General features: G+C 41.6%; 1 protein-coding gene across 1 annotated transcript in view; it reads right to left on the bottom strand.

Moving 5' to 3' along the window:
• Positions 1-16,935, bottom strand: part of slit3 (slit homolog 3 (Drosophila)) — a 177,915-nt gene that overhangs the window by 34,970 nt on the left and 126,010 nt on the right. Inside the window, exons 15-19 of the mRNA XM_053505596.1 lie at positions 12,474-12,624; positions 6,882-6,956; positions 6,050-6,193; positions 4,509-4,652; positions 1,159-1,322 (exon numbers count right to left, since the gene is read on the bottom strand). Of these exons, the coding sequence (XP_053361571.1) occupies positions 1,159-1,322; positions 4,509-4,652; positions 6,050-6,193; positions 6,882-6,956; positions 12,474-12,624 (678 nt within the window). The remainder of the gene's footprint in view (positions 1-1,158; positions 1,323-4,508; positions 4,653-6,049; positions 6,194-6,881; positions 6,957-12,473; positions 12,625-16,935) is intronic.

Here is a 16,935-nt window from a genome sequence, read left to right as displayed (position 1 = left end):
ATAGAAGCTCAGGTCTGCTCCAACAATAACAGCTTGAGTGAAGACTGAGGAAAGAAAGAAAGAGAGGGAGAGAGGAAGCTAGGGAGCGAGAGAAACTAATTTTATTCTATTGATTGGGTTTCCCTGAACTGCAAAAAAAATATCATCCTGCAAGTCAATTTAGCTTATGGGTAATTTTAGCACTCCAAAAATAGGGGGATGTTTTGTAATTGTAATTAATTTCTTCACAAACGCAGGGACAGAATAAAAAACTCTGTGACCCTCTTAATCACCTCTCTTGCTCAGGTCTAAAGAAAAACCCAGTGAAGTTAGGGGAGGGGGAAAAAAGCAGCCTAATGCACAAAGCCAGCTTGGAACGCATGCGTTGTGCTAACTAATGGCCCTCTTACTTACTTACTTACCGAGCTTCCTCCCTTTGAACCTCTTCATTTCAAAGTCTACATCTGTGCTGCCTATTCCCTGAAGCTCTTAAGCAGCAAAAGAGCTGCTCGCCCCAGAACACTTGGGCTTTGGCGACGAGGCCTGACTCTAGCTGCGATTCTGGCCAGACAGAAGCCAAACCACATTTCCTTTTTCTCTGTTAAAATTTACAGCGGTGCAGCAGGACAGCGGTTCTCCCTCTGTGGGTCTGTAGGGAAATGGCCCCTACATGCCTCAAAAGCTGGCCTGATAATGAAGGGGTCTTGTGGACCGATTTGCACGCTCGATGCCCTCGCGGTGCTGGGAAGGGGATGCATGAGATTTATACATATCCTGAACAGCTTCTAAGCCATTCTTAAAGCGAAGGAACCGCTCAGAGATGGAGTGTGGAGTGATCCATGGGCCTGAGGGGTGACCAAAAGAACGTCCTGTTCGGATCAAACTAGCATGATTCGACAGGAAGATGCTTGTAATGCTAAGCTAAGAGTACACGATAATAACATAATGACCGTGCTCCTCTGAGTTGAGGAAAGTTCAAGGAGCCCGGATGCATTAAGTGCTGCCATGTGGTTTGGGTTTTGACCCCTGAGAACCCGTGTGCAGGCGTCATCTATGGATGGTATGTGCACGAAAGGTTATATTGATATATGTGAGTACACATTCAAATTAAAGCTGATGCATGAGTCCGTCAACAGAATCATGAATAAGACATAACGACGGTGTTGAAAAACTGCGTACCATCACAAGTGAAGTCCGGCGTAGCCACGTCCTGTATGGGGATTTCCTTCAGGAAGGCAGGCTTCTGGCATCTGGGGTTTCCACTCACCACCCTGGTTTTCTTCAGCCACTGCCCCAGCCATGACAAGTGACAGTCACACACGTATGGGTTGGACAGCAGGTTACTGTGGATTGAAAGTAAAACAAAAATCAGGCATTCTTTACATACTGTAGATCGCACTGGTTGGGGGTGTTTAAAGGTACAGTCAGTGATTTTGGGGGATGTCAGCTCACGTTATCTGTTTTTAAAAGCTAAACTCAAACTGAACCAAATCGTTCATGCCTTGGCTCAGACAACTAAATGCTACTGCGAGGAATATTAAAGAAACATGACTTGACACCCTATCAGAGATGCCTCCTTGCCCTGACTGGCTAAGAATCGTTATCATATATATAACATCCTTTCCTTGTGGCATACAGAAGCGATTATCTGAGCTGAACTAAACCTTAAACGACCACTTTATTGTGATCAAGGTCATAGTGAATCTGGTGTCTATCCCAGGAACTCTAGGGAGCATGAGGTGGGATATGACCTAATACCCCTATCTCACCTATGCGGTTTGACTCGCGGTGTGATGCAGTGTTAGGCAACCGTGAGCCGTCGCAATTGCCTGCCGGCGTTCCGCTGACGTTTTGCGAAGATCTTCCGCGAGGGCCAGCAAAAAAATAGGTAGGTGAGATAGGGGTATTAATGGAATGCCAGTCTATTACAGGGCATCATGGTTATATGCACACACACAAACACTCACCTCTTGGGTCTATTTAAAGAAACCAAGTCACCTGCATACAGTATGTTTAAGGAGAAAACCGGAGAACCTAGAGAAACCATCTTCTAACTCAGCTTGAATCAGTTTTATGCACTATGTTGTGGTTTGCATACACTGAACAGCCATAACATTCAAATTAGATTTTCAGCATAAATCGTGGAAATGGGAAACGTTGGGCGTGATAGAAACACGCCAGAACACAAAGTGCAACACATCCCGCGGTGCACAGGGCCTAGCAGGCAGAAGGTCCAAGGCTTGTTGCAAATTCCCCAGTCCTCAATCTGATTGAGAATGCATAGGATGTTCCAGACAAATGAGTCCGGGCCACGGCATCCACATCCTGCAAAAAACAGCACCCAAAGGATCTTTCGCTAATGTCTTGGTGCTAGACCCCACAGTACACCACCAGAGGCCAGAGCTGCCCCGGTGGCACGAAGTAAACCCAAAATACTAGATTTTTTAGATGTTTATATTATTAATGTTATGACTGATTGGTGTATAAGGAACATTGTAATCACCATAATGACACTATTTAGTGAACCAATTCTTTTTCCAGGCTATAATTACAGTAATTATTATAGTAACAAAAAATTTACTGCAGAATTGCGAGACAACATTCCCCACCCCCTTCCCCCATCTTTAAGACATAACACAGGGCAGAGACATAATTCAGAGACACATTTTTATCACATCGGGGCTGAGCCAGGCTCTAACCTCTATCCCCGAGTCTGTTAAATGGACCACAGGAGTCGAGCTTTCAGGACCGAGATACTGACCCATTTTTCATAGGTCCTGCCAGAGCTCCAAAAGCTCGCCTATTGAAGCAAGACCTAAATCATAAAAGTTTAGCCTCCAGCTGAAGGTGTCACTGGCCATGAGTCAGCGAGGCTGTAAGCGAGCGGCCTGGCTGACTGATGCAGTGTTCGAGCGTCCCGTTTTTTTCGACTGCAGCCGACTGACTAGTGGAGCTGCTGTGTGCAGTCACAAGCAGCAAATGGTGCATCTGAGGGCTGTTGTTCCGCACTACCCTACAGCACAGATTAATTAAGCGAGCTGACCTTCCAGTGCACTGCTAACATACGCGTGAGGGCTTGCAGGCAGCAGCGCACGTTAATACCCGAGCAGGCTCGCCATGTGTTTGCCTTTAATTATTCACACGGTGCACTGTGAACAACAAAGCACTGAAGGAGTCATTATCTTCACGGCAACGACGAATAAAAGACGAATCAAATGCGGAGAAAGCAGCTTAGTTCTCTTTCAGTTCTCTGAGAATTTTTCGGAAGCATTTCATAACATTCTGGGAACGTCCTATTTTGCTGAACAAGCGTTTTTTTCTTAACACTCTCAGGACTATAAAAAGTGGGTTACAGCAAGGATTACTAAAAGGTTGCCAGAGCATTAGGGGAACATTTTCGGAACCACTAGAGGTTACTTAAAGATTATGTAAAAGTCGGGGAACATTCTCTGAACTATAATGCCCAACGAATGCACATTTTGAGAAAGAAACCTTTCCTGGAAAACCAAAGCAGAACTAAAATCAGTAAACAAACCCAACCACTCAACGAATGCTCCAGGATACAATGATACTTAGTAAACCCGCTCCTCTTTGGGCCAAAAACATGATCTTCTATGTATACTGCAATCAATAATTTAGTTAAATAATAATAATTTAAATATAAAATGTATTCTTCCTGTTGTCCGTCATTTTCTCTATGTACAGTATTCCCCAAGCCACCTACCCAATTAAATACTAAAGCTCAATTTAAACGTTAATACTTATCTCGACACTTCAATCCAGCAACAAAACAACATGTTGTATGTTGGCGCCATTTTAGCCAACGCAATCGTAGTAATGACTGATGCTGACATGTAAGTGTTTCGTAATCTTACGAGCTTATAATAATATACGATGGAAATGTTTTGGACGCCATCGACACGCTGTTTAAACTTGTTTTCTAGACGGAAAAAAAAAACCGCTCAAGTTTTTGGACTTTTATGTTGTTCGTCATGCCTGAAGTAAGCCAAACCCAAATACTGACATCAGATGTTGGAGTGAAAGCAGTGAGTGACCAAGAAAACAACCTCAGAATTTAGTAAGGCATCTGCAAACAATAATGCCAAAAGAAAAGCTCAGTGTGCACTGATTGCACCACATGCTATGGGATTATAATAGCAGTGTGATTGGGACTTCTTTGGACTTCCTGTATACAGCAAACTCCAGTTTCTTAACTCAAAGCTCCCCCGAGGCTACATACTGTACAACCAACCACAATGTGGATATTTGAGCTGAAACGAGCAGAGATTGACTGATACATGCAACATTGTGTCATAATGGAGGCAAAGATGTGCAAGAGGTTATGCATGAACATCTTAACCAGTCATTGGTTAACAAATGATTTAATATTTGTATCTGGGTTATGCATTCACCGAAACATTTCTACACACTTTCAAATCAGTTTGTGTCAACTTATTAGTCGTTACAGACGGTTATTTTGTGAGTGTGTGCGTACAGTATATACTGTACATATACGGGTGAGCACTCACATGGTGGAGAGGGTGTTCAGAGTGGAGAAGGCTCCTGGGACGATAGTGGAGATGCGATTATCGTAGAGAGACAGTAGACGTACGGAGCTGAGGCCTGTGAAGGTGGTGTTGTCCACACAGGTGATCAGGTTGCTCCTTAGCATCCTGTAGAAACACACATAGTAGTTACAGCATTAGATAGGACGGTTTGTTGCTGCATTTTTTCTTCCTTGTAAATTTGATACAATTTGCATATTTAAACATGACTGGCACTAACACTTATTTTGATGTAATATGTAACCTCTTGAATGTTATAGACTGCCATAAAATTCCTGATGAAATTTTCATCTCTGCTTTGTTTGCAGTAAAACTGTCACTAAGACCATATTCACACTCTGAGTCATTTTTAAAAAGAAAGTTTTGTTCAGTATGATTTAGGGTGACATAGAATTTTTCGAAAAAATAAGAAAAACCCATGATGATTGTTTGACCTTTAAGTATATATATATATATATATATATATACACACACAAGAGATGTTCAAGTCTAACTGGGACTTACAACTGTGTTAAAAAAATGGCTGAGACATTTTCAGAGGACTTTAAGCACAGTATGATGATGAGACTCTCAGTCGCATTTGAATGGTGCAAACGTTTTTAAGAACGCCGTATGTCTGTAACCGACGATCGGGCCCTGAACATTACAGGAACTCGGCTGGGAGTTATTGCACCCCGGCCATTTCCACATTTTTGGGCCATTAAAGGGTGTTTCAGACATGAAGCAGGCAGTCCGATCATGGCTCCGGCATACTAAGAAATCATTCTTGCTGGTATCTAAGCACTAGTTAAACACTTGGATAAGCACATTTAATCTAGCAGAGGATTTTTTATATATATATATATATATATATACTCTCAAAACTGACTCGTTATCATCAGCAGCCTTGACTTGAACGCCCTTTGTTAGTATAAATATATATACTGTATATAAAACATCTGTGTGGTGAAAAGGAGAATGAAAAAAATAATAAACCCCAGCTGCAGAAATGGCCTAAATGCAAACCAGAGGCTGGTGGGACGCAAATGTGAAAGCAGCAAATTCCGCATTAGACCCTGACAAACAGGGACCTGAGACAGGCAAACTCAATTTAGGCATCATGTTCCTGGGATTTAAAAGCCACGAAATTCAATACTGCTGAACCATGATTCCATTCATTTGCTCCTACGCACTCCTCTCTCTCTCCAATTTGGCTAATTAGGTGGACAGCAGAGCTTAGCCATTCTGTACTCCCAGGCTCCACGAGACGCATCACTTTAGCGTCTTTGATGCCGCAGTGTGCTGCTTGTGACAGGAACCCAGGATCTGCTTGGCGTAGCTGATCATTGAGCTATTCTAGCATAAGAAACAAGCTAATTTCTAGATAATAATAATAGAGTCAGTTTTTTATGGAATAAAATTGTGAATGTGAAAGTCATTTAGTGGCTCCTTGTGTGTGTTTATACTAAATCTAAAGCCCCCTTGCGGGTTAGGAAGATACAACTGAAAACTGGGTTTCGACTCACAAGGTTTTGAGGCCACTCAGGCCTTTGAACATGCGCCCGTGGACAGCCTGTAGCTTGTTTCCTGTAAGCAGGAGCTCGAGGATGCCTCCGGCGCCATCGAACACACCCTCCCGAATCTCCCGCAGCTTGTTGTTACTCAGGTTTCTGGAATGAAACAACAAACAGAGGTCGTCATGCTTGAAGGTTCTTACTTAAGAATATGAACATAAACCTGTCAACCAGTTTTATCTACTCTGGCTTGAAATCTTCCAACATTTCCACCAGGACTTGTAAACTAGAAACAGCTTCGGGATTTCACGACAAATGTAAGGTTTATTAGTTTTGAACATTCTAAATGTTGAATGTGTTCTTTATTCATAATCACAAGTTAGAATCGAATTTAATGGCTTCTCGAGCGCACATTTATGACGTCTGGCTGCACGCTATCTCACCTGTGTTCTAGTGATTCACTTGCTGATCGCAATCTGTACTCCAGTAAAAAAAAAAAAAAAACGTGAGGAGGGGAACTTTTAGATGCCTCCCATTTGTAATGAGTTCGACAGCACTATAACGTAAGCAATTTCATGCCTGATAAATCACTGGTCTTCTTTCCAAGAGACCACCGCTTTCCCATCTTCAGAGTGGGTGGCAAAAATTGCCAGACAATAAATCCCACTGCGCCTTCACCCATTTCAGCTCAATATTCTACTGCTTTCTCTATCCACGCCGCCTACGTGGCTCATCACGCATAAAGTTATTGACATAAAACTCACAACCAGATGTCCCAAATGACAACCCCCCCCCTCCAACACCAGCTCTTAAAGTGAAATTGAAGAAATAAACGAGGACGTACATCTTCCGAAGGTTTGGGAGCTTCTTAAAGGCCCCTATGGTGTCCAGCGATGAGATTTCATTGTCGTTCAGGCGCCTGGGGAAGACGGGAAGAGACAAGAGGGATGGAGGGGGCAGGTGGAGAGAAAGGTTAACGATACACCAGTGAGAGGATGAGTCATAATATGGAGTAAAAGAGGGATAAATACACTGCATGTATAAAAAGACGTCACGGAATATATGGAGACATGCAACCGCTCAGAGACACGGACCAACTCTATAAATATTAACATTTTACAGTACTGCGCAACAGTCTCGAGCCATCCTTCATTTCTTTAGATTAAATTAAATGATGTAGATTAATTTAAAAAAATCAGAACAAATAATTTGCTGTGACAGGATGGAAACTGCCGGTTGGTTATGTACAGTAAGACCTTAGCAGCGACCTCATTTCCCCTCTCGTCTGTCTCAACCACTCAACATTCAGCATTACTAGTATACTGATCATCTGGTTTATGCCTAAAGTTAAATGTTTTTTATTTATTTATTTTATGCTTGAATGATGCATGGGTCACTTTATGGCTTAACAAACAAAAAACATTCTGCTGAAATTGCTCAGGTACAGGGATTGGACTGAAAATAAGAGACAAAAACTTGCCAAAAACAAGAGCCAAAATAGTGCTTTAGGAAGCCTGTAGAACTATTCCTTAAGACCACATTAAACATACAAGAAAATCGCTCTTTGGAAGCAAAATATGAACTTTTGGAGAGTACTGTATAATCTAGATCAAAGTGTAATGTTGAGGTCATGTACTGTACTGTACATGCTCTATGTGGCTCTCTGTCTTTTGCTACTGAAGGAAAACTGCTTTATATTTACTTTATATTGTTATTCCAAGGGATTGTGATGTTATCTGTATGACAAACATGTTTTTCATTAATTGTATAGTCAAAGTTATTTGAATATCATGCTCTATTATGTATATTTCAACCTTTCCTTAAAGGCACTACTTTCAAGAGGATACAAAACCAATTAGAAAAAAACAAAACACCTTGAGTGAGTATCCTTTTAGGAATAGATTATATTGCTGTGATTTGAAAGAAAACCTCACAGAGAGATGACAAGACAGAGCAGAGCGTGAGATAAAGAAAAAGACAATGACAGGATCCAAAAAGGAACCCTGACGAAACACCTTAGAGAGTGAAAGTAATTGGGGGAAGAAATGAAAAGAGGACAGAATATATGCCCATATGGAAATGTTTATTAAAAAACACCTGTGATTCTTATATGTTCCAACAGAATATTGTAAGGGACATATATGTTGCAAAAACCACATATGCAAAATGCATAATATTTATGTATTTTCAGTCATATATGTTATCTATGTCCTACACATGACTAAAGCCTTATTGATTTTTATGATGCTAAACAGTGTGCTTTAGTTTTCTAAATTGGATTCTTCTCCACTGGTAAGAAACCTTCACTCTCCTTCCTCTGTGTCTTCCTGCACCCTATCATCCCTCCCAGACCCAGACTCCTTCTCCTCTCTACCACTAGAGACTGCGACTGAAACTTTCCTCTCCTCTCTCCTCATCAATAGATCTCCTTTGCCCGCTGTCATCTAAACCAAGGAAGACATTTTGTCCTGCTCCTTGGCTATCTGATGTACTGCGCAACAACAGGAGAGAATTAAGAACTGCAGAGAGAAGATGGAAGAAATCGCAACTTCTCATCTCATCTCTTACCAGACTCTTCTCTCCAAATTCTCATATGATGTGACTTCTGCCAAAACCACCTTCTTCAGAGAAAAGCTGGAAGCCTCTGCACATGATCCTGACAAACTCCACAACATTTTCTCCACACTACTTAACCCACCGACTCCTCCTGCCCCTTCCTCTCTGACTGCTGACGATTTTGCCACATTCTGCGATGGGAAGATTGCAGCAATCTGCCAGTCCTTCGCTCCCAACCAAACTCCTACAGCAGAACCTCAGGACCTTCCCTTCCCTCCCTTAGCAGAATTCTCCAACCTGTCATCTGATGAGGTTCAGCAGATCATCTCGTCATCTAACCCCACCACCTGTTCATTAGACCCAATCCCTTCCACAATGCTCCAGGCCATCTCACAAGACCTCCTTCCCTTTACCACAACCATCATTAACCATTCCATATCATCTGGTCATGTTCCTGCTGCTTTTAAGAAGTCAAGGGTTATTCCCATCCTCAAGAAACCCTGCCTGGACCCATCAGAAGTTAACAATTATCGCCCGGTATCACTTCTCTCTTTTATTTCCAAAATTCTTGAAAGAACTGTTTATAACCAAATGTCTCTTTATCTCTCACAGAACAACCTTAATGATCCCAACCAATCTGGATTCAAAGTGGCACATTCTACAGAGACTGCCCTTCTGTCAGTCACTGAGAAGCTCCATGCTGCTAGATCTGCTAAACTATCATCTGTCCTCATCCTCCTGGACCTGTCAGCTGCATTTGACACAGGGAACCACAAGATTCTATTATCTATTCTTACAAGCCTTGGAATTTGTGAAACAGCGTGGCAATGGTTTGCTTCTTACCTAGAAGATAAGTCATATGAGGTAACATGGAGGGGATCTACATCTGCCCCACGTAGACTCTCTACTGGTGTCCCGCAGGGCTCAGTACTTGGTCCTCTTCTGTTCTCCCTCTATACCTCTTGGTAAGGTCATATCATCGCATGGATTTTCATACCATTGTTATGCAGATGACACCCAACTTACTCTCTCCTTTCCTCCCTCTGACACTCAGGTTTCCACCCGGATCTCAGCATGTCTGGCAGACATCTCATCCTGGATGGCTGCTCATCAGCTGAAGCTCAATCTCAGTAAAACAGAACTGTTGTTTATCCCTTGTGACTCATCCCCATGTTAAGACCTTGTGATATCCTTGGACAACAACCAAATCACTCCTTCAACCACTGCCCGCAATCTTGGGGTAACCGTGGACAATCATCTGTCATTTTCCCCACACATCGCTAACCTTACTTGCTCTTGTAGATTTCTTCTTTACAATATCAGAAGAATTCACCCATTTCTTTCTTCACAGGCTACTCAGGTGCTTGTTCAGTCCCTTGTTATTTCAAGACTGGACTACTGCAACTCACTCCTGGCAGGCCTGCCTCTGTCCACGATTCATCCCCTGCAACTGATCCAGAATGCAGCAGCACGTCTCGTTTTTAACCTTCCCAAGTTGTCCCACACCACACCACTCCTCCGCTCCCTGCACTGGCTTCCTGTAGCTGCCCGCATTAAATTCAAAACGCTGATGCTTGCCTACAAAGCTAAAAATGGCCCAGCACCCACTTACCTCTCTGCTCTAATCACACCACGCACTGCACCACGTTCCCTCCGATCCTCCAGCACTGGTCGCCTCATTCCACCATCTATCAGGGATCGAGGGCGGCATTCATCCAGGCTCTTTTTTGTTCTGGCACCTAGGTGGTGGAATGAACTTCCTCTAGATGTTCGTACAGCTGAGACTTTGACTATCTTTAAACGACGACTCAAGACGCATCTGTTTCTCCAGGACTTAAATTAACCCCCCCATAAAAAAAAAAAAAAAAAAACCTCTTCCCAGTTGTGTTGGACTAATGGCACTTAGTTATTAACCTAGTTAACCCAGTGTAAGTATGTATCCAATGATGTAAACTTTAAAGCACTTTTTGTAAGTCGCTCTGGATAAGAGCGTCTGCCAAATGCCTAAAAGTAAATGTAAATGTATTCAGGGTATTTTGTTTTTCCTGGGCAAAGTTCTGTTTGCTATCAAGTTGGAATTGTACTTATGAGGAGTATAAATTGATTGTATGTCACTTCGCTTGTGTTGAAATAAAAGTGGTCCATTGCAAATTTGTATAAGTCATTGACATAGGGCCAGGGGTAGCTCAGTGGTTAAGGCAACGGACTACGGTTCAGAAGATCCCAGGTTCAAACCCCACAACCACCAAGTTGCCACTGTTGGGCCCTTGAGCAAGGCCCTTAACCCTCAACTGCTCAGATGTATAATGAGATAAAAATGTAAGTCGCTCTGGATAAGAGCGTCTGCCAAATGCCTAAATGTAAATGTAAATGTATAAGTCATTGACTGAAATCGTATATAATTAGTATATGCAGACATATCTTAATATTGACTTAAATTATGTATAATAATTATATGTAGATTTATAGTAATTTAATTGCTGTAATATAAGGAATTAGGTGGAATCATATAAAGTTTGAAGAGCAGGCACACAATTTCCCTATTAAAACAATATGAAATCTGTATGAAACATAAACAAGATGTAAATAAATCCTATATGACTTTTATTAGATTAGCATACAATGCAGTATAAGAACTTTACATGATTTGTATATGAATATTAGTAATTTTCTTTATTTTTTACTAATACCATACATATTTGCACACTATTGTCATGTAAAACTCATATAAGACTTCATACAGTATTTATATATGACCCCAAAAATCCCCTACAAGTTGTATGTGTGCTTTTTAGTATGAAAGTGGCCATAATCGGTCTGATTTTGCATCAGACATGTATTGGGCTTACATGAAACATAGAATGTGATTCTGACCTGTTTAAGTAAGGAATATATATGATTGCTTTATATGAATCATGCAGGTTTTTTTCATATGGGTGAATCAGAATTTCAGTGCTGGAGGAAAATGAATCAGTGGGAGGATGTGGACACACAAGAAGGATAAGGAAGAGAAAAGCCAGCTAATGTTCCCATAAACTGGGTTGCTGTCTCATGCTTAGGAAACAGAGACAGAATAGGACACAGACAGAGCAAGCAGGTAAAGGAGGCCTAGGGTGTGATTGATGAGTGAAGTTGATGGGAGTGCAGAGGGAAAAGCCTGCTGCGTCCTCTACACATGAGCAGAAGGGCAAGCGGCATCTGGGGAACGGCTCAGGGATAGCGGGGCCCTAACAGTCCAGGAAGAGCCTGTGGCAGTCATTCACCATCAACCAGCATGAGATATGAGAAAGAGATACTGTAGATAGAGGAGAACGAATGGACAAGCAGGACAGAGAGGTGCAGTGATGTGCAGGAAGAGATGTGAACAAGGTGGACTCAGTCAGCTATGTGAGTAGGAGGAAGAAGTTGTGTGTTTGAGCCAAACACGGGGCAAAAAAGTTCCAGGGATACTCTTTATGCTGCAATAAATTCATGGAACGTTTTGACCCAAAGTGTGTACAATAGAGATGATGTGTCCATCTGATTATCTTCATTTATAATCATAATGGAGGTGACATTATAATTCATATAAACACACATCTAAGCATTCACTTATTGTCTATACACAAAGTGGTGTATACGCTGGACTGGGTGCTAATCCATCTCAGGGCACACACACATAAACAAACTTGCAGGCAATTTGGGATCGAACCTGGACCCTGACGATGCAAGGCCCATACCAACACGCCAACACGCATACCAATATTAGATGACTGTATGTGTCAATCAGTTCCTTAAACTCAGCTGATTAATAGTATCCGATAAATTTAAGAAAATAAATTTAAATTTAGGTCTCCCTGTGTATGTATATGTGTGTAAATGTGTGTATGACTTTGCTTACAGATCAGTCGTGTGTTCAGGAAGGTGAGGAGGGATGCTGGTGAGTTTGAGGTTGGAACAATCGACCACGGTACCCTCACAGCGACAGCGTTCAGGGCACACCAGGTCCTGGAAACACTCGCCTGTTAGACGACTGCGGTAGTCCTCTGAACCTGACACACAGGACAGAAAGAGAGAGAGAGAGAGAGAGAGAGAGAAAGAGAAAAGAGAACAAGAAAGCAGCCATAATGCTTATTTACACAAACACGTCTGCACTGACACACACACATACACATAGACTCATATCTGATGAAACATATATCTAAACATTGCACCACGGTAACACGTTACAGATCTTCATATACTCGATCACGTTCGGACATCCCTATACCCATGCACAAACATGAACTCCCCACACACGGCTAGTCCTAAACAAACATCCATCTTCTTCTGAGGAACGGCTGTGTGTGCTGATAAAGCGGACCAAACAGCGCGAGGTCACTCGCCGGAGGTCTGTTCCAGAGATGTGTTTTGACATAAAAACAGAGGAGGATTCTGGGGAGCAGGAGGTGCTGGTTTATTGAGATATATCTCAGTCACATGACCGATGTCTTTCCACAGGCACTGTTTATATTATTCTTCCTCTCCTCTTTTTTCACTGTCCTACAGCAGTGTCTGTGCGTCAACAAGGCCTTAGCTTATTGCACATTTTATTAGCCGTTTGCAAACCATATCAAATGAGATCGCAACAGTATTGCATGTAGTGCTTAATAACGTGTTAGAGAAATTAGCCGCATAGCATTTAATCTTACCTAGATTAAACACAATCAAATTTGACTACTGATAGCTAGCATGCTAACAAACTTTGCTAAAGTCTCTTTAATTCTTTTAGACTAACATCATCTAGTTTTTTAAAACTAAAATAGTGTTTTAATTACTTAGTAAAATGGAACAAAACAATACAATAAGACAACAAAACAACTAAACTTAACTAGCTTGCTAGCAGCCTGGACTAATGTTGGATAAATATTTTTATCTAGCAAACTGGGCAAATATATTTAATTACATAGCAAAATATCAATAATACCAAATATAAATATTTTGTCTTAGTTAACTAGAAAGCTACAGTAAGTAGCATTAGCTAAAGTACACAACATAATAGTGGCTTAATAGTTAGCCTAAGGCAGAAAGCTTGCTAGCTTAGCTAATGTTTCTAAAAACAAATTAGCAAAAGAAAATAATTTAAAAAATATATGTAATAACAGAAAAAAAATAGTAATGATGTCAGATGATTAAGTTTGCAGCTGACTGGTTACATTTAATTTAAACTTCAGTCTTGTTGACCCAGGAACACTTTAGAAAAATGTTGAGACCCATGTTTAGCCCTTTTCAGGACATGTTTGCTAAGGCAGAAGGTCTCAGATGCAGCACATGTCCTCGATAGTCGCTCTTGAATTTGAGTTGACAAACGCCGGCTTGTTCTTCTTCCTTGCGATGGGCGAGAGGTGCCCTATCCCAGAATGCCATGCTGCGTGCGAGTGTGTCCAGCGGTCCCTGGTGCTTGACGGAACCATGTGAGGCGAGTGTAGGCGGCGGCACATGGTTAGATCAAGCACAAAAGACAGCTGCACCAGGGGCCTGGGGGGCCCGGGGCCAGGAGTGGAGAGGAAGAGGAGAAGAGCAAGAGGAGGAGAGAGGAGCAGGAGCAGCCAGGAAGAGAGCAGGAAGCTGCCAAGAAAAGCGTTCATCACTTTCCCCGCCTCTGTTATGGTGGGGACCATAGCTCCGCCCACAACACAAGGGCACAGACAGATAGTACATGACAGGACAGACAGAGATATGACTGGCACACGCAGGACAAACAGGAGTGGAGCGAAGCCCTCTGCTGCTGTGCACAACGGAACACACACACACACACACACACAAACACAAACGGTTCGTGCACAAACCCTTGGCTCTGAGTGTGTGTTGGCTCTCCTGCTGTGCTTGTTACAGTGCTGCTATAGGGACACAGGCAGAGCTGTAATTACGGGAAATCCTGGGGTTAATATCAAAGCAAGCGGCGGTTGGGCACAGGATCGAGCACACACACACACGTTACGCTTGCAACAGTCCGTTCCCTTTCATGGCCATTTTCATGACTGCGACGTCCCACAGATCTTGATGAACATTCAAAAATGCATTCTGATGGTTTTCTGTTCTACAGCGTGTCTTGGTGATGTCCCATGAGCACTCTGAAGCCTGGCAGTGTGTATGTAGAACTGCTCTAGGCCTGAGGATGCCACACAGCTCCCTCTCCAGGGAAAAGACACACACTTACCCACAAACACACACATACAGTATACACGCACACACATGCAGAATCCTGGCAGTCACCTACATGAAGCCAGACAGCAACCTGACCAAATTGTGGTAGTATTTACAAAAATAAATGGTGTAATAATGCAAATTTTAAAAAATGCTATGGTTTTTTACCAGTTTTAGGTTTTATTAAAATGTAAAACATCCTTTTTATTGCTTTCTTCTGTTGCTTACAAGAGAACCAGATGTTAGAGTCACCAAATTTCAGGGCTGATATAACCTGGCTAATAGAAACCTACACAAAGAAAACATTTATCTTGTTCGCTATGTTTGTTCTGTAAAATCTATTTATTCATACACCTAATATTAAAAAACTCCCTAAGATATTAGTAATATTGTTCCCTACTTGGGTACATGTGTGTATTTCAGGTGCTCCGAAAATAATGTGGGCTTCATGGACAATTGAAAGGGGGCAAAGCTGGCCTGTTAGGGCGGGGAGGTGTCCATCCCACTGGGGAAGGTGTTGCTTTCATTTCTTGTAGTATAGCTCATAGTCTCAGAAGAGGCCTAGTTAATCAATGACAATCCAGAGCCCAGGCCAGGGAGCAGACAGACAGGCTAAACCAACCGTCTGCTATGTAGCTGCATAGAGTCGTCACTCAGGTTCCACTATATTGAGACTGTGTCTGTTTTCCGAACTAAGCAAAAATGTAGAAAGACTCTGAAAATCTGTTTTAGTATATAGAGAAAGAAAATTTTAAAAAAAACTGAATATACAGCCTGCACCTCTGATCTGAAGCTACAGTAGGACTGTTAAATATTAGATCTCTCGCATCTAAAGCACTTATTGTTAATGAAACTATCACAGACCAGGAGTTTGATATATTATGTTTAACTGAAACCTGGATTAAACTGGACGAGTATGTAGCTCTAAATGAAGCTAGTCCTTCTGGATACAGCTACATACACGAGCCTCGGTTAACTGGTAGTGGAGGAGGCGTCGCAGCTATTTACAATGATAATCTGTCTATTGTATAAAAACACAGACTCAAATTTAATGCATTTGAAGTTTTCTATAGTAACATAACAAGTGTAGCTACAAATATGAAGTCAGCTCAGTCTATCCCACTAATTATCATTTACAGACCTCCAGGGAAACTCTGAAAATCTCTGTGAATTTGCAGATTTCCTCTCAAACCTTGTTGTCTAGACAAAGTGTTAATTGCTGGAGACATTAATATTCATTTTGAGAATGCAGAAGACCCTCTGAGAACAGCATTCATGTCCATACTGGACTCAGTAGGAGTAAATCAGCGTGTAGTAGGACTGACTCATAAAGCAGGTCACACTTTAAATTTAACATTATCCTTCGGATTAAGTATAAGAAATATAACCACAATTCCAATGTCTGAAGTTATCTCAGATCACTATCTTGTCTCAATTAAAGTGTGTCATAGTAAAAATGTACGCACAGTGTCACACTACCACATTAAACGTACATTCACATCAAATACCACACAGAGCTTTATCAATAATCTCCCAGAGGTATTAACTCTGATTGGATCGCCATCTGACTTCACAGAACTCGATCAGGCGACAAAAAATTTGGAGTCAACATTTCGTTATACCTTGGATAATAAGCTCCAGTTAAACGGAAAATGATTAGAGATAAGAAACTCGCTTCCTGGTATAATGACCACACACACATTTTAAAACTGCTCGGAAATTAGAACGCAAATGGCATCAAACTAAATTGTTAGTATTCAAAATAGCATGGAAGGAAAGCATCCTGAACTCTAGAAAAGCTCTCAGTGATGCTCGATCATTGTATCTCTCCACTCTTATTGAAAATAAGAAAAATAATTCTATATTTTATTTAATACCATAGCTAAATTACCTCGGAACAAGACCCCTGCTGAAATCTCCACAACAACATACAGTAGTGAGGACTTCATGAACTTTTCCAATAACAAAATCATTAATATTAGACAAAAAATGCAGGCTTTGAAACCATACAATTTAAGTTATACAGATGATAAACTAACCACACCACATTAAAACCTAAAATACTTTACTCCCCTTGAAGAGAGTGAACTAATTTCACTCACCTCTTCTTCAAAATCGTCCACCTGTGTATTAGATTTTATACCAACACATTTTCTCAAGCAGAGTTGAGTACCAGC

Source organism: Clarias gariepinus, chromosome 10 (assembly GCF_024256425.1).
Source record: "Clarias gariepinus isolate MV-2021 ecotype Netherlands chromosome 10, CGAR_prim_01v2, whole genome shotgun sequence".
NCBI lineage: Eukaryota > Metazoa > Chordata > Actinopteri > Siluriformes > Clariidae > Clarias > Clarias gariepinus.
Note: the sequence above shows the minus strand (reverse complement) of the source record. Positions and strands in the feature narration are given on the sequence as shown.